Source organism: Geotrypetes seraphini, chromosome 7, assembly GCF_902459505.1.
Source record: "Geotrypetes seraphini chromosome 7, aGeoSer1.1, whole genome shotgun sequence".
Taxonomy (NCBI): Eukaryota; Metazoa; Chordata; class Amphibia; order Gymnophiona; family Dermophiidae; genus Geotrypetes; species Geotrypetes seraphini.
The window spans coordinates 185,860,271-185,884,575 of NC_047090.1; the positions used below are offsets into that span (position 1 = coordinate 185,860,271).

General features: G+C 41.9%; 1 protein-coding gene across 4 annotated transcripts in view; it reads left to right on the forward strand.

Moving 5' to 3' along the window:
- GTF2A1 (general transcription factor IIA subunit 1) overlaps positions 1-24,305 on the forward strand; it is an 81,181-nt gene that overhangs the window by 655 nt on the left and 56,221 nt on the right. Inside the window, exons 1-2 of one of the 4 annotated variants that reach the window (XM_033950936.1) lie at positions 79-100; positions 21,263-21,364. In XM_033950936.1, coding sequence (XP_033806827.1) covers positions 21,314-21,364 — 51 coding nt within the window. In that variant the 5' untranslated portion in view covers positions 79-100; positions 21,263-21,313. Of the gene's footprint in view, positions 1-78; positions 101-137; positions 787-5,248; positions 5,307-21,262; positions 21,365-24,305 lie in introns of those variants that run through there. The other 3 variants (XM_033950935.1, XM_033950934.1, XM_033950933.1) reach the window with 3 other exon arrangements.

Genomic DNA, 24,305 nt, shown 5'->3' on the forward strand with positions numbered 1-24,305 from the left:
TTGCAGCTCAGTTGAAGCCGCCCCCCCCCCCCCAACAGCTTTGCTTTTCTCCAGCACTGAGCGCGAGAGCTACTCCTCTCTCTCTCAGGAGCCATTTTAGGTGACTTGTCTGTGCCTGCTGCTAAAATACCTTTTGCTGATCTCTTTAAAAGAAACGCCCGAAAAGCACCGTCCAAACGTCTCAGAGCCCCCCCTTTGACCCAGGCCAAGGAAGAGCTTTAGGGCTAAAAGCGCCAGCTCGCAAAAAAAAAAAAAAAAAAAATGTTTTCAGCTACTAAAAATCACATTCCTACCAACCTCCATCATGCAAAAAAAAAAGAAAAAAATTCATCCTGTAGCCAAGAAATAAAAAAAAGCAGCAAAATGGCGAGGTCTCTGCGGGCTCTGGCCGCCTCCTTGCCACAGTCCCGAGCCCTTTGGCCGCGCCATCATGGCCGCGCGCGCCCTCCCCCTCCTCCGGCACCAGCCGCCTTGTGATCCTCCTCCCCGCCGCTGCCCTCTTTATATAGAGCCATTGCGCCTCTCTAATATAGACTCTGCCACGATGGGAAGGTGCTTTTCGCGGCTACGTCACCGCAGCTCCATTTAAACACCACAGCGGGCTTTAAATAGGGAGTCGGCGCCGGCTGCGGGCTGGGAGGCGCGAGCGGCTGCTGCTGCTGCGGAGGGGGCGCGAGCGGCCGATGCGCTGCCCGGGGCCTCCCTTCGCCGAGGCGGGTGGCTTCTCCAGCGGCACGCCGCTATTATGCCTGGGGGAGAGAGGGGTGCCTTTTTACCAGAGATGCGGTTAGGCGAAGAGCTGTCCGAGTGCTGAGGGGGGTCGAGGGATGGAGCAGCTTTTAGGATGTTGGAACATCTGCAGTATTTAAACTCTAGCTAGGCATAGACTTAAAAATTTTAGAAAATTGTTAAAGACTCGACTCTTAATGCATTCTGCTTCATTTTTTCAATCAAGTTCCTTAGATTCAACTTGATGTATTTGATCTGTTCTATGTATTACTTCTTTCCCTGCCAGGCTGATATTTTCTGCATTATATTTGTAAATGCTTTCTGTCTTTATCTGTTCTTAAGTCCATTATTCTAATTGTATTTTATCTGTATCCCATGTATTAGCTCACCTTGTTGTGAACCGCCTAGAACCTTTTCGGTATGGCGGTATATAAGAATAAAATTATTATTCTTTGAGATTCTGTATGGAATGTTGTTACTCTCTGGGATTCTGGAATCTTGCTATTCTTTGAGATTCTGTATGGAATGTTGCTACTCTCTGGGATTCTGGAATCTTGCTATTCTTTGAGATTCTGTATGGAATGTTGCTACTCTCTGGGATTCTAGAATCTTGCTATTCTTTGAGATTCTGTATGGAATGTTGCTACTCTTTGGGATTCTAGAATCTTGCTATTCTTTGAGATTCTGTATGGAATGTTGCTACTCTCTGGGATTCTAGAATCTTGCTATTCTTTGAGATTCTGTATGGAATGTTGCTACTCTTTGGGATTCTAGAATCTTGCTATTCTTTGAGATTCTGTATGGAATGTTGCTACTCTCTGGGATTCTAGAATCTTGCTATTCTTTGAGATTCTGTATGGAATGTTGCTACTCTTTGGGATTCTAGAATCTTGCTATTCTTTGAGATTCTGTATGGAATGTTGCTACTCTTTGGGATTCTAGAATCTTGCTATTCTTTGAGATTCTGTATGGAATGTTGCTACTCTTTGGGATTCAAGAATCTTGTTACTCTCTGGGATTCTGGAATCTTGCTATTCTTTGAGATTCTGTATGGAATGTTGCTACTCTCTGGGATTCTGGAATCTTGTTACTCTCTGGGATTCTGGAATCTTGATAGGCTGCTATCTTAATGCATTCTGCTTCATTTTTTCAATCAAGTTCCTTAGATTCAACTTGATGTATTTGATCTGTTCTATGTATTACTTCTTTCCCTGCCAGGCTGATATTTTCTGCATTATATTGTAAATGCTTTCTATCTTTATCTGGTTTTAAGCCCATTATTCTAATTTGTATTTTCTCTGTATCCCATGTATTCGTTCACCTTGCTGTGAACCGCCTAGAACTTTTTTGGGATGGCAGTACATAGGAATAAAATTATTATTATTTTAGAAACAAAACATGTTTTGCCATAGCTTGGCTCGCTTGCAAACTCGGTGGCATTTGAAAACTGGCTGACGCAAAATGTTGTTTGCTGCAATCCTTTAAAAAATACCTCAAGTTGAAGCCTCGCCTCTTGTAGTATTTTTACGTTCTTTATAGTGCTGTAGATTACAACGATGACTCACTAGGGCCCAGTTTGGCATTTCTTACATCTTACCGTTATGGATCTAAAAGCAGTAGATTTGAATAATTTTTTAAGACTTAATAATTCATGCACATAAAAAACCCCAACATTGAAAGAATGATTTTTGGCTCAACAGAATTAAATTCTGCTGATATTTTGTGAAGGGTGTTCGGATATTTAGCCCTCTTACACATCTCTCTTGGGTACACACTTGATAACTGTATAGTGATTTAAAAAAAAAAAAAAAAGTCAGGGCATTGACTGTTTTACTGAAAAGATAAAAAATTTGGCTGGCAAAGTTTATTTTCCTGACTGTACACATCTTTACAACCTTACATAATAGGATAAATATAGATTTTTTTTTTTTTAAATAATTACATTCTAACTGCTGGTACATATGCATATACTAGTGCTCCTTATCACAATTACAAAGTTATTGTATTGTTTCATTTCTGTGTTTGGTGGTTAAAGCCATAGGAAATGCTCCCCACATTGTCGGAAAACTTCTTAGGAAGGATCTCTGAGCTGATGATTTAATTTCCAAAACCAGGCAGCCAGACATCCTCTAAAAAGTGGACATGTCAGGGTTTTCCCGGACATCTGGTACCCCTAGGTATTGTTGTTAAATTCTTGATTATATTGCTTTTCTGTAATATAACCAAAGCAGTTCACATATTATATACGGGTGCTTTTATTTTTTTCTTTGTTCCTAGTGGGATTGGGATTAGGATCACCAATCTAGGTCTTGTACTTGAGGCAGTGGAATGTTAAAACAGAATCCCTTAAGATTACTCCTGGCAGAATTCCTCACCCCTCAGGATGCATAGAATTTTGCAAAAACTGTTCAGAATCAGGCAAGGGCAATAGAGGAGGAAGTGAACTATTGCACATCAGGTTACCCCTCTTTTTGTGCCAGCTTAGACCTAACTGTTTGTGAACCAGTATTTTGCATGCACAGAATTCTGGCAGGAATAATGTATGATGTTTTGTAAGAGAATGGTGACTGTCTTCTGGGAAAAGCTATCTAAAATAGCAGATCTAAAATTTTGAGAATATTTACTATTTTACTGTTTTGGGATCTTGCCAGGTACTTGTGCCCTGAATTGGTCACTGTTGGAAATGGGGATACTGGGCTTGATGAACCTTTGGCCTGTCCCAGTATGGTAATGATATAAAAGAAATCAGCCAGTTTGCAAAAGTTGCATGTTTGGACATTAAAGGATGATGTTTAGATTGCCCTATTAAAAAAAGAAAGAAGGAAGACCTAATGGCAGCTGCCGTGGTTAACTAGTAAGATGAAGGAAGCTATTAGTGCTAAAAGAGAATCCTTCAGAAAGTGGAAGGATCCAACTGAAAACAATTGTAAACAGCACAAGGAATGTCAAGTTAAATGCAAGGTGCTAATAAGGAAGGCGAAGAGACACCTTGAAAAGAAGATTGTGCTGGGAGCAAAAACAGTAAACTTTTCTAGGCATATCCTGGAAGAAAATCAATTGGACCACTAGATGTCCAAGGGTTAAAAGGGGCTCTCAGGGAAGACAGAGTCATAGCATAGAGATAAATGAATTATTTGTCTTGGGTCTTCACCGAGGAAGATGTTACTGGTGCTGGAAATGGTATTCAATTCTGATGAATCGGAGAAACTCAAACAAATCTCTAACATTGGATGATATACTGAGTCAATTTGACAAATTTGAACAGTAGCAAATCACCTGGACTGGATGGTATATATCCCAGAGTACTGATGGAATTGAAAACTGAACTTGCAGAGCTACTAGTAATTTGTAATTTTTCTCTAAGACTAGAGGGTGGCCAACGTGATGCCAACTTTTAAAAAGGGTTCCAGAGGGGATCAGGGAAACTATAGACCGGTGAGTCTAACATCAGTGTCAGGTAAAATGGTAGAGACTATTATAAAGAACAAACTGACAGAGCATATAAATTATGGATTAACGAGAGAAAGCCAGCATGGGTTTAGTCGAGGTAAATCTTGCCTCACAAATCTACTGCATTTTATTGAAGGGGTGAATGAATATGTGGATAACGGTGAACCGTTTGATAATGTGTATTTGGAGTTTCAAAATCACTATACAGTTATCAAGTGTATACCCAAGAGGGATGTGTAAGAGGGCTAAATATCCGATCACCCTTCACAAAATACTTCATGAAAGACTTCTCAGGAAATTAGAAAGTAATGGGATAGGATGCAATGTTCTTTTTATGGATTAAGAACTGGTTGGTTGAAAGACAGAAATAGAATAGGTCAATATTCTGAATGGAGAAGGGTAAATAGTGGTGTTCAAAGTATTTTATGTAGGAACCAGAGATCAATCTATGTACCATATATACTAACTCTGTTGCATACTTTTATTTTTTAAAGTATGGACCAGTGGACTAATCTCTAATTTGTCAATGTGTAGAGCTCCGACCACTGGTCCATTCTTTAAAAAATAAAGTGTGGAACAGAGAGTTAGTATATATGGTAAATAGTGGTGTTCCCCATGGATCTGTGCTGGGACCACTGCTCATTAACATATTTATCAATGATGTAGAGATGGGAATGACTAGTGAGATGATAGTCACGCTGCAGATAATTTATGCTGATGCCTGTGGGATATCGGACCATCCCCCGAGTAGCATAACCCGCAGGGGTTTAGTTCCTCATTCTTCCCAGTTTGGCAAAAGCAGTTAACATATCGTTTTGATTTATTCACCTATTTCATTATTTAAAGCATTAAATATAGATAACTTAGCTTTTCAGCCTTTCAATCAGTATGTCCTCTTAACCAACCTTGTGGGACTGGGAAACTGGGTGTCAACTTGAGCAAGTGCAAAGTGATGCATGTGGGAAAGGAGAACCTGAACTATAGCTACGTGATGCTGGGTTTTATGTTGGGAGTCGCTGCCCAGGAAAAGGATCTGGGTCTCATTGTTGAGGATATGACGAAACCCTCAGCTCAATGTGTGGTGGCGGATAAGAAAACAAATGGAATGTTAGGAATTAATAGGACAGGTATGTAAAACAGATGAAAATGTTATATATTGCCTTTGTATCGCTCTATGGTACGACCGTACCTCAAATACTGTGTGCAGTTTGTTTATTAAAAATCTTTATATACTTTTAACTAGCCATCAAAGCGGTTAAGAATATAATTCAATCAAAGTTATGACAAGAACTCCATTTAAATAGTAAAGATAAAGAAAAAAAAAACACATTTCTAATACATATTTAATATAACAATCTACAATGGTCACCGTATCTAAAAAAGAGATATAATGAAAATATAAAAGGTACAGAGAAGGGTGATGAAAATGATAAAAGAGATGGGATAACTTTCCTATGAGGCAAGGCTAAAGCGGCAAGGGCTTGCCAGTTTGGAGTATGGCTCAGGGGTGATATAATAGAGGTCTATAATATCAGTGGAGTAAAAAGGGTAAATATGAATCATTTGTTAACTTTTTCCAATAATACTATGTCTGGGGACATACAATGAAGCTACTAAGTAGATTTAAAACAAACCAGAGAAAATATTTATTCTCACAACGTATAATTAAACTCTGGGATTTGTTGCCGTAGAATGTTGTGAAATCATTTAGCTTAGCAGGGTTTAAAAAAGGTTTGGATAATTTCCTAAAAGAGAAGTCCATAGACCATTATTGAGATGGCTTGGGGAGCACGTTACAGGGCTTCAAAGAAGGTTTGGATAGGTTCCTAGAAGATAAAGGGATTGAGGGGTATAGATAGGTGTAGAGGTAGGCTATAGCAGTGGTCTCAAACTCGTGGCCCGGGGGCCACATGCGGCCCGCCAGGTACTATTTTGAGGCCCTTGGTATGTTTATCAATCATAAAAGTAAAATAAAACAGTTTCTTGATAATGTTTCTTTAGCTATAAATTACAATATTATTATTAAGACTTAGCCAAAAGGAAAGATTTATAAACTATAAAGAGTTTTACCTCATACAAAATTGTTATTTCTTTAATAAGACATTAACTATTTTTTTCTGAGGCCCTTCAAGTACCTACAAATCCAAAATGTGGCCCTGCAAAGGGTTTGAGTTTTAGACCACTGGGCTATAGGGATAGGAGAAGAGGTAAGTATAGGGATAGGAGTGGAGATAGGTTATAGAGCTAGTCAGGGACCACTGCTCAGGCAATGGGCCTGATGGGCCACCGCGGGAGCGGACCGCTGGGCGAGATGGACCTCTGGTCTGCCTCAGCGGAAGCAACTTCTTATGTTCTTATGTTATTCCTAGGATAAGCTAGGATCTAGCTATGTACTTCGGACTTGGGTTGGTCACTGTTGGAAGCAGGATACTGGGCTTGATGGACCTAGTATACCATTTCTTAACTTCTTATTTGCAACAAGAACAGACAAAGGAAGGGTCCAGGTATTCCACAGTCAAAGAATGGAAGTCCAAACACAAAAAGAAAAACTGGAACGCAATGATCTCGACAAGGCGTTTATTAAGGCGAACAAAAGTATGAAATAAAATTATCTCCACTTAATGAATAACTGACGTATGATGTAATACGGACCCTACACGGTCCGTGTTTCGGCAAAAGGCCTTCAGAGGTCCAGGTTGGTATTCACTCAATGGTGTCGGATATGAATAAAAAAAACCTTGTCCGTGAGACGCTAGTGCAAAAGCACTTCTGCAAGGCAAGAGTAATCTTTTTGTGTTTGGACTTATGTTCTTATATTGTAGATTGGTTGCTCTTATCAATTTAATAAAGCCTGTTTATTTGTGAGACTTCGGGTCACATGTCAGTAGATTTATGTAAGTCTTACATCAATGGAGCAATATTCAAACTACAAAACGCTGAGGAATCTCTAGACAGAATTACACCAAATACATACAATATAAACCTAAGGCTCTCTATACTAGTCTAATATTCCTAGAACCTTAAGTTCTAATTAAGCTTAGAAATAAGATGCAGACAGTAGTCCAGCAGCAAGAGGGGTGCTATCCAGTCTTTTGCACTGAGTATCGCATGTATGATTTATCTCCCACTTTTGAGAAGTTATGTTTGTATGCTCGCTGCAAAGAGCTCCTAGCTATCAAAAGAATGAGTCTGTTCCCTTGAGGCTATAGATGCAGGCTTGGAGGAGCTGAGGGAGATGCGGGTACATAAAGGAGACTATAGGGCTGTTACAAAGAAATCCTATCTCCAGTCTGGCAGCTGCCGTGGAGGAGGGTGCTCTCCTAAAAGGAGAGCGTCATCCTGGTGAAGTAGGAAATAATCCTTTAGCCAGGACCTGCCCACCAAGGGATGCAATATTCTCTCACACTAAGTGTCTCCAGGGGCTTCTGCCCAGGAGGCAAGGGTTAGGACAACTGTTGTAGTTGGTGATTCGATCATTAAGTATGTAGATGGTTGGCTGGTGGACGTGAGGATTGCTTGGTCACTTGCTTGCCTGGTGTGAAGGTGGCAGACCTTGTACATCAGATGGTGAGGAGCCAGCTGTCTTGGTATCCGTAGGTACCAGTGATTGTAGGAAAATAAGAACATAAGAATTGCCGCTGCTGGGTCAGACCAGTGGTCCATCATGCCCAGCAGTACGCTAACCGAGACTAGCCCTAACAGCACACGTTATTCAGCAGGAACTTGTCTAACTTTGTCTTGAATCCCTGGAGGGTGTTTTCCCCTATAACAGCCTCCGGAAGAGCATTCCAGCTTTCTACCACTCTGGATGAAGAAGAACTTCCTTACGTTCGTACGGAATCTATCCCCTTTTAACTTTAGAGAGTGCCCTCTCGTTCTCCCTACCTTGAAGAGGGTGAACAACCTGTCTTTATTTACTAAGTCTATTCCCTTCATTATCTTGAATGTTTCAATCTTGTCCCCTCTCAGTCTCCTCTTTTCAAGGGAGAAGAGGCCCAGTTTCTCTGATCTCTCACTATAAGGCAACTTTTCCAGCCCCTTAACCACATTCTGGTTCAGCAGGAACTTGTCCAACTTTGTCTTGAATCCCTGGAGGGTGTTTTCCCCTATAACAGCCTCCGGAAGAGCATTCCAGCTTTCTACCACTCTGGATGAAGAAGAACTTCCTTACGTTTGTACGGAATCTATCCCCTTTCAAATTTAGAGAGTGCCCTCTCGTTCTCCCTACCTTGGAGAGGGTGAACAACCTGTCCTTATCTACTAAGTCTATCCCCTTCAGTACCTTGAATGTTTCGATCATGTCCCCTCTCGATCTCCTCTGTTCGAGGGAGAAGAGGCCCAGTTTCTCTAATCTTTCGCTGTATGGCAGCTCCTCCAACCCCTTAACCATCTTAGTCGCTCTTCTCTGGACCCTTTCGAGTAGTACCGTGTCCTTCATGTACGGCGACCAGTGCTGGACGCAGTACTCCAGGTGAGGGCGCACCATGGCCTGGAACAGCGGCATGATAACCTTCTCTGATCTGTTTGTGATCCCCTTCTTTATCATTCCTAGCATTCTGTTAGCCCTTTTTGCTGCCGCCGCACATTGCGTGGACGGCTTCATCGACTTGTTGATCAGAACTCCCAAGTCCCTTTCCTGGGAGGTCTCTCCAAGTACCGCCCCAGACATCTGTATTTGTGCATGAGATTTTTGTTACTGGCATGCATCACTTTACAATTATCTACGTTGAACCTCATCTTCCCTGTTGATGCTCATTCCTTGAACCTGATATGTCATGTTGCAGATCTTCGCAATCTCCTGCGTCTTCACTACTCTGAATAACTTCATATCGTCCACAAATTTAATCACCTCGCTCGTCGTACCTATGTCCAGATCGTTTATAAAGATGTTAAAGAGCATGGGTCCAAGCACTGAGCCCTGCGGCACCCCACTGGTGATGCTCTTCTAGTCAGAGTATTGTCCATTTACCCCCACTCTCTGTTTCCTATGCTTCAGCCAGTTTTTAATCCACGTGAGTATTTCACCCTCGATTCCATGGCTCGCAATTTTCTGAAGTAGTCGTTCATGAGGAACCTTGTCGAACGCCTTCTGAAAATATACAATGTTGACTAGGTCGCCCTTGTCTATCTGTCTGTTTACTCCCTCAAAGAAGTGCAGCAAGTTCGTCAAACACAATCTGCCTTTGCTAAAACCGTGCTGACTGGTCCTCATCAGCCCGTCAAGGTGATCAATGATGCTGTCCTTTATCAGTGACTCTACCATCTTTCCCGGTAACGAGGTCAGACTCGCAGGTCTGTAGTTTCCTGGATACCCCCTCGAACCTTTCTTGAAGATCGGTGTAACATTCGCCACCTTCCAGTCTAACGGAATCTTTCCCGATTTGATCGACAGATTGGCTGTTAGTTGAAGCATAAGAACATAAGAAATGCCTCTGCTGAGTCAGACCCGAGGTCCATTGTGCCCAGCAGTCCGCTCACGCGGCGGCCCAACAGGTCCAGGACCTGTGCAGTAATCTTCTATCTATACCCCTCTATCCCCATTTCCAGTAGGAATTTGTCCAATCCTTTCTTGAACCCCAGTACCGTACTCTGCCCTATTACGTCCTCTGGAAGCGCATTCCAGGTGTCCACCACACGTTGGGTAAAGAAGAACTTCCTAGCATTTGTTTTGAATCTGTCTCCTATCAACTTTTCCGAATGCCCTCTTGTTCTTTTATTATTAGAAAGTTTGAAGAATCTGTCCCTCTTTACTCTCTCTATGCCCTTCATGATCCTATAAGTCTCTATCATATCTCCTCTAAGTCTCCTCTTCTCCAGGGAAAAGAGACCCATCTTCTCCAATCTCTCAGAATATGACAGGTTTTCCATACCTTTTATCAGACGTGTTGCTCTCCTCTGGACCCTCTCGACTAACGCCATATCTTTCTTAAGGTACGGCAACCAATATTGGACACAGTACTCCAAATGCGGGTGCACCATCGCCCGATACAACAGCAGGAGAACTTCTTTCGTTCTGGCTGTAATACCCTTTTTGATTATACCAAGCATTCTATTCGCTCTCTTAGCGGCCGCTGCACACTGTGCCGATGGCTTCATTGTCATGTCCACCATTACCCCCAAGTCCCTTTCCTGGGTACTCTTATTCAATAACATCCCTCCCATTGTATAGTTGTACCTCGAGTTTCTGCTCCCCACATGTAATACTTTACATTTCTCAATGTTGAACTTCATCTGCCATTTCACCGCCCATTCTTCTAATTTGTTCAAGTCCCTTTGCAATTTTTCGCAGTCCTCTGTAGTCCGAGCTCCATTAAATAGTTTGGTGTCGTCCGCAAATTTTATTATCTCGCACTTCGTCCCTGTTTCTAGATCATTTATGAAGATATTAAATAGCAGCGGCCCGAGCACCGAGTTCAGCTACGGTCCCTTTCAGTTCCTTGATGATCCTCGGATGGATGCCATCCGGTCCCGGGGATTTATCGCTCTTAAGCCTATCAATCTGCCTACACACCTTCTCTAGACTGACCGTCAATCCTGTCAGCTTTCCGTCTTCGTTTCCAGCATATAGCCTGATGGGTTCCGGTATGCTGTGTACATCTTCGGAAATACAGACGCAAAAAAATGTGTTCCGTTTGGCAATTTCTTTGTCCTCTTTTAGCGCTCCCTTTATTCCATGGTCATCCAACGGTCCCACCGCTTCCTTTGTGGGTCGTTTCCCCTTAATATATCGAAAGAACAGCTTGAAGTTCTTCACCTCCTTAGCTATTTTTTCCTCGTAGTCTCTTTTGCCCCCTTTTACCGCCTTATGGCACCTGCGTTGATGTTTGTGCTTGTTCCAGTTTTCGTCTGTTTTTGACCTTTTCCATTCCTTTAATGAAGTTTTCTTGTCTCTGATCGCTTCCTTCACCTCTACAGTGAGCCACGCCAGTTCTTTGTTTTTCCTCTTGAATCCCTTGTTGATATGCGCCGCGGTATATATTGATTTTGCGCCTCGGTGACTGTGTCCTTAAAAAGGGACCAAGCTTGCTCTAGCGTTTTTACAGTGCTTATCCTCTTCTTAATCTTCTTCCCTACCATGAGTCTCATCCCTTTGTAATTCCCTTTTCGGAAATTCAGTGCCGTGGCTTGTCGTTTTGGACTGACCGATGTTTCTCCCCTGCGTCCAGATCAAAGCGGATCATATTGTGATCGCTGTTTCCCAGCGTCCCTTTTACTTCTACATCTTGTGCCGGTCCTCACAGGCCATTTAGAATTAAGTCCAGAATTGCATTTCCTCTAGTATTGGAGATAGAGCGGATTTGGGAGGTGGGGGATGGGGTGGAGCTAACAGTTGCCTAGCAGTGAATGTTTCGGTGTGGAGTATCCTTGAGAGATACTTTTGAAAATGGATATTTTAAGGTGTTCCAATAATGGTGAAAGAAAGCCAGGAGTGTTTGAGAGAGGCAGAATAAAGGACTCAACTTATCCCTGTCATCTGAGCAGTCTGAAGATTTAAGGAAAACCCCCCCCCCCACACTTTGAAGCCTAAAAAATAAAATTAGGAGAGTTAAGTACATAGCACTGAATGATGACAGATATAATAGGCATCTCAGAAACTTGGTGGAAGGAGGACAATCAATGGGACACTGTTACCTGGATACAAATTATATCTAGGGAAAATCCTTGAGTACCTGATTGTAAAAACTGCTTAGATAACCTTGATAGGCGGTATATAAAATCCTGATAAACTAGATCAAATTGGAAATAAATAAGTGTGGATTCCATATGGATAGAAATTCCATGCATTATGGTCAAGCTGAATAGCTTTCTGTCCTATTGGAACACTATCATTCTCGCAGAAATCTATGTTCATCTTGGAATAATCTCCTAGGAGAGACCAGCCGGCCGTGCACTTTCTCAACCACAAGAAGTAAGATGTTAGTGTCCAAGGGCCTACACTATGAAACTCCTTTCCACTAGATATTTGCTTGGTAGAGATCATATCAATATTTAAGACTAAGTGCCTCTTAAGCAAAAGAAAATGTGAACGAACGAGTTATAAAAGATGCCCCTCAGGGCCGGGGTGGTCTTAGACCACTTCCAAGTAATGTTGACTTCTTGAATGTTTTTTTGTCTGAGCCTTTCTCTGCCTCCTCTTCTGTTCTGCTACACTTTGTTATTTTGAAAATGGCTTTGATAGTCCTCTCAATGGTGGTATATTAAATCTTCAATAAGCTTGGAAATTTGCAATTTAAGTTTGTATCGGAGGCGATAATTGGTTATGTGACTTCCCCAGGAGTACAAGGGCCATCAATGGAATATAAACCCTATCTTTCCTGCTTCTCCTTAGTCCATTTCTCTAACCATTTCCCTCACGCTTCAGGCGCTAACAATTTAGCATATGCTAAATGTCAAGATGCCTATTATATTTCTATGGGCATCTTAGCGTGTGCTAAATCGGTGCATCTGTAAGAGGACGCCTAAATATTCTATCTTCTAGGTGGTTGGTGAAACTGCCATGGCCCATCCAACCTGAGGAACACACATTTCACTTTTATTTAAAAAAAAAAATTAGGCTATTCCTCCATGGAAACACATCTAGGTCGTGAGCTAGATACTGACATTTATTTATTCATTCATTCATTCAGTTTTTTAACCTGTTCTCCCAAAGGAGCTCGGAACAGGTTACAAGGATACATTCACAGTAAATAGTAGCGGAAGGACAATACAAATACTGTACAGAATGTACGTAGATGGAACAAATGACACGTTAGTTAATTTACCTGGGATCCTGGAACCAAGTATCGTACATAGTTCAAATCAAGTCAAAGCTTATTTATGGTCTGAAATGTAAAAAGATAAGTTTTTATGGCTTTTCTGAACTTCAGGAATCTGTCCAATGATCTAATGAAAGAAGGGATTTGATTCCAAAATGTTGGCAGTGTGTGTAGATGTGTCTGTGGGTGCTCTCTAGAAAAAGGGATCTTCTCTCCTGTGATCGTAATGGTCTGCTTGGGACATAGATGGTAATTTGTCAGCTATGTAGCCTGGAACCATATTTCAGAAGGTTTTGTAGGCCTGTACTAGGCCCTTAAAGATACATCACTTTCATATGGATATTTTCTGTAATTGTCATAGGTAGTAGAAAGTAGATACAACCTGGGAGACTTGGTTTGTGAGTGATAGACCAGAATCAAGGAGAATCCTAGTTTGCATACTTGATCCTTGTCTGAGTGGCATTCCCCCAGGAAAGAGAGGGGCAGGAATAGGGACAATTTTCTCGATGTATCCATAACAGTCCATTTTTTTTTTAATCGTTTAGCTGCAGTTTAAAGGTCATCCAGTCTTTGATTTTGGATAGACAACATTGCAATTTCTTAATCTGGTTAGTTCGATCTGGGCCCAGTGGAAGGGAGAGCTAGATGTCACCAGCAAAGGAGTGGATTTGCATTTGGTGTTTTGAGGCAATATCGGTTTCTGGCCTGACATACAAGTTGAAAAGCAAAGGCGATAATAAGGTGTCTTGGAGTACACCAAGTCTGAGGGATTTTGGTTCAGATAAATGTTCCTACCAGCACCCTCTGGAATCTTTGCTCCAAGAAGGAGAGAGCCAGTGTAGTGCAACATCACAGATGCCTATCTGTGCCAGCCTGGATAGTAGCAGAGGATGATCCAGGGTGTCAAAGGCAAATCCAGTAGAATCAAAAGCATGTCATTCCCTTCATCCAGGTGTTTCCAACAGTTGTCGATGTTATCTATTAGAACTGTCTGTATCTCCAAATCTGTATGTTATGACTATACTGTCAGAGCTGAAAATTAATACCTCTATGTACACCAAGTTTGTTCCCCCCCCCCCCCCCCCAACAAAGTTTGCCTTACTTATACTGTGAATGTAATCTCGTAACCCGTTCTGGGCTCATTTGGGAGGACGGGCTAAATAAATGAATAAATAAATAAAAATAAAAGTTTCTGTACTATGGGATTTTCTAAAACCTGACTGGTGTATATACAGTATTCCTTGCTTTTCAACAAAATTTTGCAGCTGTACTAATTCTAGTTTTTCCAGGATCTTGGAGATAAATGGCAGATTAGAAACAGGTCAGTATTTATTCAGGATATCGGGATACAAAGTCATTTCTTTTAAAGATAGGGCAGAGTACAGCATATTTCCAGCTCCTAAGTACTATATTGAAATTTAAGGATAATTTAAGGAAAATTCTTCGAAAAAACACAATTTCAGCTCCTAGTACAATCTCTAATCCTAAGTATCCTAGACTATTGCAACATCCTACCTCCCCTGCAATAATGATTAAACAACTACAGACAATTCAGAATACAGCTCTGAGACTCTTCTATTCATTGAAAAAACATGATCACATTACTGAGGCATTCATCAATTCTCATTGGCTTCCAATCCAGGAAAGAATACAATTTAAATTCTACTGTATACTATTTAAAACTATAAATGGAGACAGCCCATCCTACCTAAACGGCCGCCTCATCCAAACCACCTCTACCAGGCATAGAAAAACACACACCCCATTCACTTACCCCCAATCAAAGAAGTAAAATGGAAAAAACTATACAACGGACTACTGGCCACTCAGGCAGTGAAGATAGACAACCAAGTCTCCAACCTGTTGACAACAACCCCAGACTACAAGATGTTCAGAAAGGAAATAAAAACTATACTCTTCAAGAAATCCCTTAATAAAGCTTAATACCATGATAAAGCTTAACCCCCCCTCTTACCATCCCCTCCCTAACCCCACATCCTACTTTTCCCTCTCTTGGAAACCTTCTCTGATCTAACGTTGTAACCCTTCTTCCATAACTTTTTGTAATCTGCTTTGAACCGAAAGGTAATGGCGGAATAGAAATCTGTAATGTAATGCCGTACAGCGAAAGATTAGAGAAACTGGACCTCTTCTCCCTGGAAAAGAGGAGATTGAGAGGGGACATGATCGAAACATTCAAGGTACTGAAGGGGATAGACTCAGTTGATAAGGACAGGTTGTTCACCCTCTCCAAGGTAGGGAGAACGAGAGGGCACTCTCTAAAATTGAAAGGGGATAGATTCCGTATGAACGTAAGGAAGTTCTTCACCCAGAGAGTGGTGGAAAACTGGAACGCTCTTCCGGAGTCTGTTATAGGGGAAAACACCCTCCAGGGATTCAAGACAAAGTTAGACAAGTTCCTGCTGAACCGGAACGTACGCAGGTAAGGCTAGTCTCGGGGCACTGATCTTTGATCAGAAGGCCACCGCACGAGCGGACTGCTGGGCATGATGGACCACTGGTCTGACCCAGCAGCGGCAATTCTTATGTTCTTAATTAAGGGCAGAATTGATTTGTAGGTAGGTTGCTCTTTGGTTATTAAAAGAGCAGGGGGCAGGAGTCTAGGCTTGAATCTGATGGATGGAGAAAGTCTTATCAAGCTAAGGTCATCATCATATGTGATGATCTCAAAGTGACTCTGGGTTTTGGTTCCAGATACCTTTATAATTGATAAAGATGCTGTGATGGTCCCTATTGATTTTACATAAGGACATAAGAGTTGCCATACTCGAACAGACTAAAGGTCCATTGACCTCAGTATCCTGTTTCCAACAGTGGCCAACCCAGGCCACAAGTACCTGGCAAGATCCCAAGGAGAAATCCATCTTAATGGCTTATTGACTTCTTTTAGGAAATTATCCAAAACTTTTTAAAACCCTCCTAAGCTAACTGCTTTCACTACATTCTCCAGAGTTACCCATTGAGTGAAGAAACATTTTCTCCAGTTTGTTTTAAATCTACTTAGTAGTTTCATCACATGTCCCCTAGTCCTAGTATTTTTGGAAAGGGTAAACAAGCGATTCACATCTACTCATTCTACTCCACTCAGTATTTTATAGACCTCTATCATATCTCCCCTGAACTGTCTCTTTTCTGGGCTGAAGAGCCATAGTAGCTTTAGCCTTTCCTCGTAGGGAAGTCATTCCATCCCTTTTTATCATTTTCGTCACCCTTCTCTGTACCTTTTCTAATTCCGTTATATATCTTTTGAGATGCGGCAACTAGAACTGCATGTAGTATTCAAGTTGTAGCCGCACCATAGAGCAATACATAGGCATTATAACACTATCATCTTTCATTCAATCTCTCCACTAAGGCCTTACCCTTTCTGAGTGCCCCTTTTGCCCCTTGATCCAATGGTCCCACTAATTCCCTAACAGGCTTTATGCTTTTTGATATACATAAACATAAGAATTGCCACTGCTGGGTCAGACCAGTGGTCCATCTTGCCCAGCAATCTGCTCACGCGGCAAAGACCTCACCTGCGTATGTTCCAGTTTAGCAGGAACTTGTCCAACTTTGCCTTGAATCCCTGGAGGGTGTTTTCCCCTATAACAGACTAGAGCATTCCAGTCATCTACCACTCTCTGGGTGAAGAAGAACTTCCTTACGTTTGTACAGAATCTATTCCCTTTCAACTTTAGAGAGTGCCCTCTCGTTCTCTCCACCTTGGAGAGGGTGAACAACCTGTCTTTATTTACTAAGTCTATTCCCTTCATTATCTTGAATGTTTCAATCTTGTCCCCTCTCAGTCTCCTCTTTTCAAGGGAGAAGAGGCCCAGTTTCTCTAATCTCTCACTATAAGGCAACTTTTCCAGCCCCTTAACCACATTCTGGTTCAGCAGGAACTTGTCCAACTTTGTCTTGAATTCCTGGAGGGTGTTTTCCCCTATAACAGCCTCCGGAAGAGCGTTTCAGTTCTCTACCACTCTCTGGGTGAAGAAGAACTTCCTTACGTTTGTACGGAATCTATTCCCTTTCAACTTTAGAGAGTGCCCTCTCGTTCTCTCCACCTTGGAGAGGGTGAACAATCTGTCTTTATCTACTAAGTCTATTCCCTTCAGTATCTTGAATGTTTCGAACATATCTCCTCTTTTCAAGGGCGAAGAGGCTTAGTTTCTCCTATCTCTCACTGTACGGCAACTCCTCCAGCCCATTAACCATTTTAGTTGTTCTTCTCTGGACCCTTTTGAGTGGTACCGTGTCCTTCTTCATTTATGACGGCCAGTGCTGGACGTATTACTCCAGGTGAGGGCGCACCATGGCTTGGTACAGCGGCATGATAACCTCCTCCGATCTGTTCGTGATCCCCTTCTTTATCATTCCTAGCATTCTGTTCGACGCCACTGCGCATTGCGCGGATGGCTTCATCCCAAGTCTCTTTCCTGGGAGTCTCTCCAAGTACCTCCCCGGACATCCTGTATTCGTGCATGAAATTTTTGTTACCGACATGCATCACTTACACTTATCCACGTTGAACCTCATTTGCCATGTCGATGTCCATTACTCGAGCTTGATTATGTCACGTTGCAGATCTTCGCAATCCCCCTGCGTCTTCACTACTCTGAATAACTTTGTATCGTCCGCAAATTTGATCACCTCACTCAGGTTGTTACTATGAATATTTGCCTCTTTGGTCAAGTTTCTCTTCATATTCTTTTTTTAGCCTTTTTTTTAATCAATGCTTTGCATCGACTATGTTGCCAGTGTCTATGTGGTTATTTCCTTCATTCAGATTTTTTCCGTTCTTTGAAGGATGTTCTTTTGACTCGGCCTATTTCACTTCACCTTTTAAGCATGCTGGCTCTCATTTGCTCTTCTTTCCACTTTTGTTAATATGCCAGATACTTCCACAATGGTAGTTTTAAATAATGTCCATGCCCAATTTAAAGTCATAACCTTAGCTGCTAATCCTTTTAGCTTCTTTTTAACCAATTTCCTCATTTTATTGTGGTTGCCCTTTTGGGAAAATTAAATGCCACTACAGTACATTTCTTTAGCTATATCACTCTAGATATTGGCTCAAATGGGATCATTTTATGATCTCTGTTTCTCAATGAACCCAACACTGTTACCTCTTGTACTATGCCTTGCATTTCACTAAAGACTAAATCTAAAATAGCCCCCCCTTGGCAGTTCTTGGACCAGTTGCTCCAAGAATTACATCTAGAAATTTTGCCTCTCTAGGACTCTGATGTAACATTTATCCAGTCAATATTGGGGTAGTTGAAGTCAGCCATTATTATACTGTTGCCCAATTTACCACCAACACTACTACTTATTTCAATAGTACTGCCAGATGCACGAAGTACTGTATATTACATTAACCATATAGGAGACAGTCCCTTCTCCACAGAACTAGCAATCTAATCAGACAAACAGTACAATTGAGGCAGGGAATTACAAAGGGATTGACAAATACATGGGTACTTTACAGGTAGGATGGAGTTAAAGAGTTAAAATCTGCGTCCCAAAGGAGGTATTTTAACCTAGATTTCAACCCTGCTGGAGATGGAGCTTGACCTATTGGCTCAGGCCTAAAGTGCAGCAAGATAGAAGGGACAGAGTCTGGAGCTGGCAGTAGAGGAGAAGGGCACAGTTAAGAGACTTGATTAATGGAGTTCCCGGGGTGGATTATAGGGAGAGAGAGAGATACCGAGTTGCTGCAGGGTAAATGCAGAAGTGGATAGGGAACCCATGGAGTGACTTGAGGAGAGGAGTGACAGTGGTGGAATATAAGGTGTGTAGCAGAGTTTTGAACAGATTGAAGGGGAGAGAGATGGTTTAGCCTGTGAGAAGTAGGTTGCAGTAGTCTAGGCAAGAGGTGATGTGATGAGTGTGGATCACGGTTTTGTTAGTGTGATTTAGATAGGAAAGGTAGGATTTTGGTAATATAGAGAAAGTAACAGGTTTTAACGGTCTGTGCAGAGAATGAAAGAGATGAGTCAAAAATGACTCTTTAGGTTGTGAGCTGACAAAACAGGGAGGATAAGAGTGCTATCCACAGGAATAGACAATGGGGGAAGAGAGGAGGTGAGTTTAGGAGGAAAGATAAGCTCAGTCTTGGCCACGGTTAGTTTTAAATGGTGGCGAGACATCCAGGTAGTGATGTCGGAGAGGCAGACTGAGACTTGGGCCTGGATTCCAGTAGAAATGTTGGGTGTAAAGATGTAAATCTATGAGTCTAAGTTTGCATGTATCTTTGTTTTTTTCTTGGAAAAAGGATGCTACGGAATTGCTGTTTGCAGACATGGACTATTGCTTTGGGGAGCAGGTTTTTTTTTTTGTATTTGTTTTTTGTTTTGGGGGGGGTGATTAATGTAAAGATGCCCCTTAACATATTAGGGGTTTTTAGTAATACAGTGGTACCTCAGAATCTGAACGCCCCAGAACTCAAACAATTTGGAATCCAAACTTTTTTTTTTCTTCATTTTTGCTCCGGAATCCGAACGCTGCTTTGGAATCCGAACTGCAAGCAGTGCTCAGCCCAAAGCTTCCCCTCTGACGCAGCTTCCTATTTCCACCTGGGAGGGAAGCTTTGGGCTGAACACCACTTGCAGCTGCCGTTGCCGATCTTGCTGCCTCTGCTGCTGGGGGTCCCGATCTTGCTGTTTTTGCCAGGTAGGCCCGATCTTGCAGAGTTTGTGGGACCAAGGAACCGATTAATCCAGTTTCTATTCTTTTCAATGGGAAAAATTGTCTTAGAACTCGAACGGGGTTCTGGAACGGATTAAGTTCGGATTCCCCACATCTTTATCTAAATGCATTCTCTTGATCTCATGCTATCCCCCTACCCAATCCCTCTGCACTTGCCTTTGAGAATCCCCTATGTACTATGAAACTAACGGATTTTTCTTCATTTATGTACAAATGATGCCCTTGTAATATTGCTAGTTTGTGAGTTTATACTTTTTCTCCATCCAAAAAAACATCTTAACTCCATACAATGTTCCAAGAGTATTCTTATGTAACAACATATTGTACCACCACAACTGTTGAAATGTAACTCATTCTGAGCTCTTTGGGGAGGACGGAATATAAAACCAAATACATTTTTGTTTTCAGCGAGTCAGCTAAAATGAGTTGCTTGTTTACTGACCTAATGTTAACCGTTGCAATCTTTAATTTATTCAAAATTGCCAAAGTCGGCAAGGCCTGAAGTCGACCATACAAGGCAACATTAGAAAGTCTACAAAAGATTTAGGTCCAGATGACTCTGTTGGCAATTTGCATTGTAAAGAAGGCATGCCACTTCCAATTTGTAGCATCCCTTGTACCTAGTCACCTTGATTGTAGTCTGCTGTGCTTGCATCCCCTAGTTGGCTCCATCAGCAACCCAATCTCCAGGATGTCATGGGCAGTGCCCAACATTGACACAGTCCTTACAATCTACTGCTGATGAATAGATGCATGCAGCTATAAATAAGAGAGGAAGATTCCTCTGTATTACTCATGTACCATTCAGCTCTTGACCCTTTGGCCTTGAATTTTTTTTTTATATGGAAATTTTTACCTTTTCCAACTTTAATAGGTTTTATCAAATATTTGGATACTTTTCCCTCATATCTTCTCCTTCCCCGTCTTTCAGCAAGCAAATATGCAGCAGCTTAAGTCTTGTAGGGTTTGTATTATGGGCTTGGATTATGTCAGTAGTTGTCATGTGTGTTGGTTTTTTTTTTTTTTATTGCTTCTCTTCTCTTCCCCCCCCCCCCCATTCTAATTTCCTTGCAAAGTAAGGCCCCAGTACTGAACGTGTTACTTGGGGTGGAGTTGCTGGTGACCTGCACAAAGGAAATATTTCCTTGTTGCTAATGTGATTTTGTTTTTCCCAGCTTGGGGTCATCTGAGATGATTACTTGTAGATCTTTGACAGTTCCCAGTTGTTGTCCTTTTGTAGTTATCTGTGTCTAATTCATTTTGTAATGAACTTTGCATCCAAGTATATTTCCTCTCCACCCCCCTTTTTTTTTTTTACTAATCACATGTTTTCTGGAGTGCCTAAGCTTTCAGCTCTTGGTAATAAGACTTTTTTTAAAGTCTTTTTTTATATATATATATATATATATATATATATGTATGTGTACATATGTATATATTTATATTTGTAGTCTTATTTTTTTTGCTTTGATGTTTGTTTGCCTCAAAATCCTGTTAAAATTAGAAGTCATATGTGGAACTGCTGCTTTCAAGAGCACTTATTCATGTGTAGATCTACTGGATTTTCTTTCGGTCTGGTTTTACAAACTGCATTTTTTTTTTCTTTTCAGCCTAAACTTTACAGATCAGTAATTGAAGATGTTATCAATGATGTCCGAGAGATGTTCCTTGATGAAGGAGTGGATGAACAAGTGCTAATGGAATTGAAAACGGTGGGTCATATCTAACCTGAGTATGGTAATAAAAATAACTTTTTCCTGGAAAATATTCATAAATAAAGTTAGAACAGTTAAAATGCTGTATATGGTAAATGTGACCTTTTAACCTTTGGACTTTTCAGATGGGGTTAAATATGGCCTGCCTGAAGACTCCTTTCAAACACATATGAACAGTTAAAAAAATAAGGCATGACAATTAAAAAAATATATATATATTTTATGCAGCATACAAGGGTTGGGTCTCCAGTAGGCCTGTTTTCTTGGATTTCTGATCAGTGACTGGAAACTCTTGCCATAGCAAGGCCATCGTGCGCCTCATAGCAGCCGCTATATTTGAGTCCAGAGAACGTGCCACAGGTTTTCCTCTGGATATTTTTGGGCCCTCCCTACCCTACTTCCTTTCCTTCCTCAAGTCGCCTAGAGCCTGTTTAGGTGTGCGCGACGCACAAATATTAGATTAGATCAAGGGTAGGGAACTCCGGTCCTCGAGAGCCGTATTCCAGTCGAGTTTTCAGGATTTCCCCAATGAATATGCATTGAAAGCAATGCGTGCAACTAGATCTCATGCATATTCATTGGGGAAATCCTGAAAACCCATCTGGAATATGGCTCTCGAGGACCGGAGTTCCCTACCCCTGCAATACAGTCTTTATTTATATACCACCAATACCTAATGGAAGTTCACAGCAGTTTACATAAAAATAAATGAGTTATTACAACATTATAAACCTGATTAGCATTATCATCTCAACTCAGTTAATACATTGTAGATATATAAATTCAAAGAAATCAACAATCGATTATCATCACAATACAAACACGATAAAGTACCTCCCAACACACCCTCCCCCCTTCCACCTCCACCCTTCCATTAAAGTTTATATCTTAAGTACAAACTCTTCAAACTAGGTTTTTAGCTCTCTTTTGAACCTCTTAAAGTTAATTTGCTAATCATATTAAGCAGAGTTATGACTTTAAATCAGTCATGGGCATTGTTTAAAAATACCATTGTGAAACCTCAGACCAGGGGCTCCTTTTACTAAGGTGTGCTAGCGTTTTTAGCGCATGCAGGATTTTAGTGTGCGCTAAACCCGCGCTACGCTTCTAGAATTAACGCCAGCTCAATGCTGGCGTTAAGATCTAGCGCGTGCGGCAGTTCAGTGCACGCTATTCCGCTCGTTAAAGCTCTAACGCACCTTTGTAAAAGGAGCCCCAGAAGTATCTGGCGTATTAACAAAGGTGGAAAGAAGAGCAAATGAGAACAAGCATGCTTTAAAAGGTGAAGTGAAATAGGCCGAGTCAAAAGAACATCATTCAAAGAATGGAAAAAATCTGAATGAAGGAAATAACCACGTAGACAGACACTGGCAACATAGACGATGCAAAGTGCTTTTTTAAAAAAATTCTTTATTCATTTTTAATTCAAATACAGTGGTACCTTGGTTTGCGAGTGTTTTGCAAGACGAGCAAAACAATGCAAAATCGGCGCCTCGGAAACCGAGCGCACCTCAATTTGCGAGCACTCCCCCCCCGCCATCGGGCACCCCCCCCCCCCCCCCCCCGCCGCAACCTGAAGTCCCCCAGAGCCCTCTTCTTACTTTAATGTAGCACCAGCATGTCGGCCTCCTCTTCTGTGCTGGCCTTGAGCATGTGCGCCTGCGAGTTCACGTTCTCTCTGGGAAGAGGGCTCTGGGGGACTTCAGGTTGCGGCGGGGGGGGGGGTGCTGAATCGCGGGGCAGAGGGTGTCAGATCACGGGGCCTTCGGGGGGAGCAATGCTAGTTCTCGTGGGTGGGGGAGCAGCGCTGCTGGCCTCGGTGGGGGGGTGGGAATGTATCAAAGCGAGTTTCCATTATTTCCTATGGGGAAACTCGCTTTGATAAACGAGCATTTTGGATTACGAGCATGCTCCTGGAACGGATTATGCTCGTAATCCAAGGTACCACTGTACATATGAATATTCATGTAATATCACAACCTGCACTCTGTTCTACTAAATAATATATAGAAACATAGAAGATGACGGCAGAAAAGGGCTACAGCCCATCAAGTCTGCCCACTCTGCTTACCCACCCCCTGTCTATGCCCTAATGACCCAATTTCCTGATCTTGACCCTCGTAGGGATCCCACATGGGTATCCCATTTATTCTTAAAGTCTGGCACGCTGTCTGCCTCGATCACCTGCACTGGAAGCTTGTTCCAATGATCAACACTCTCTCCTCCTCTCCCTATTGGCTAAGGCTCTTAACATTTGCATCTCCTCTTCCTATAGGCTAAGGCTCTTTACACCTGCATTGTGATGTCATAGAACTTTCTGATTATAGAAACATAGAAACATGATGGCAGATAAAGGCCAAATGACCCATCATAGAAACATAGGAGATGACGGCAGAAAAGGGCTACAGCCCATCAAGTCTGCCCACTCTGCTTACCCACCCCCTGTCTATGCCCTAATGACCCAATTTCCTTATCTTGACCCTCGTAGGGATCCCACATGGATATCCCATTTATTCTTAAAGTCTGGCACGCTGTCTGCCTCGATCACCTGCACTGGAAGCTTGTTCCAATGATCAACACTCTCTCCTCCTCTCCCTATTGGCTAAGGCTCTTAACATTTGCATCTCCTCTTCCTATAGGCTAAGGCTCTTTACACCTGCATTGTGATGTCATAGAACTTTCTGATTATAGAAACATAGAAACATGATGGCAGATAAAGGCCAAATGACCCATCATAGAAACATAGGAGATGACGGCAGAAAAGGGCTACAGCCCATCAAGTCTGCCCACTCTGCTTACCCACCCCCTGTCTATGCCCTAATGACCCAATTTCCTTATCTTGACCCTCGTAGGGATCCCACATGGATATCCCATTTATTCTTAAAGTCTGGCACGCTGTCTGCCTCGATCACCTGCACTGGAAGCTTGTTCCAATGAT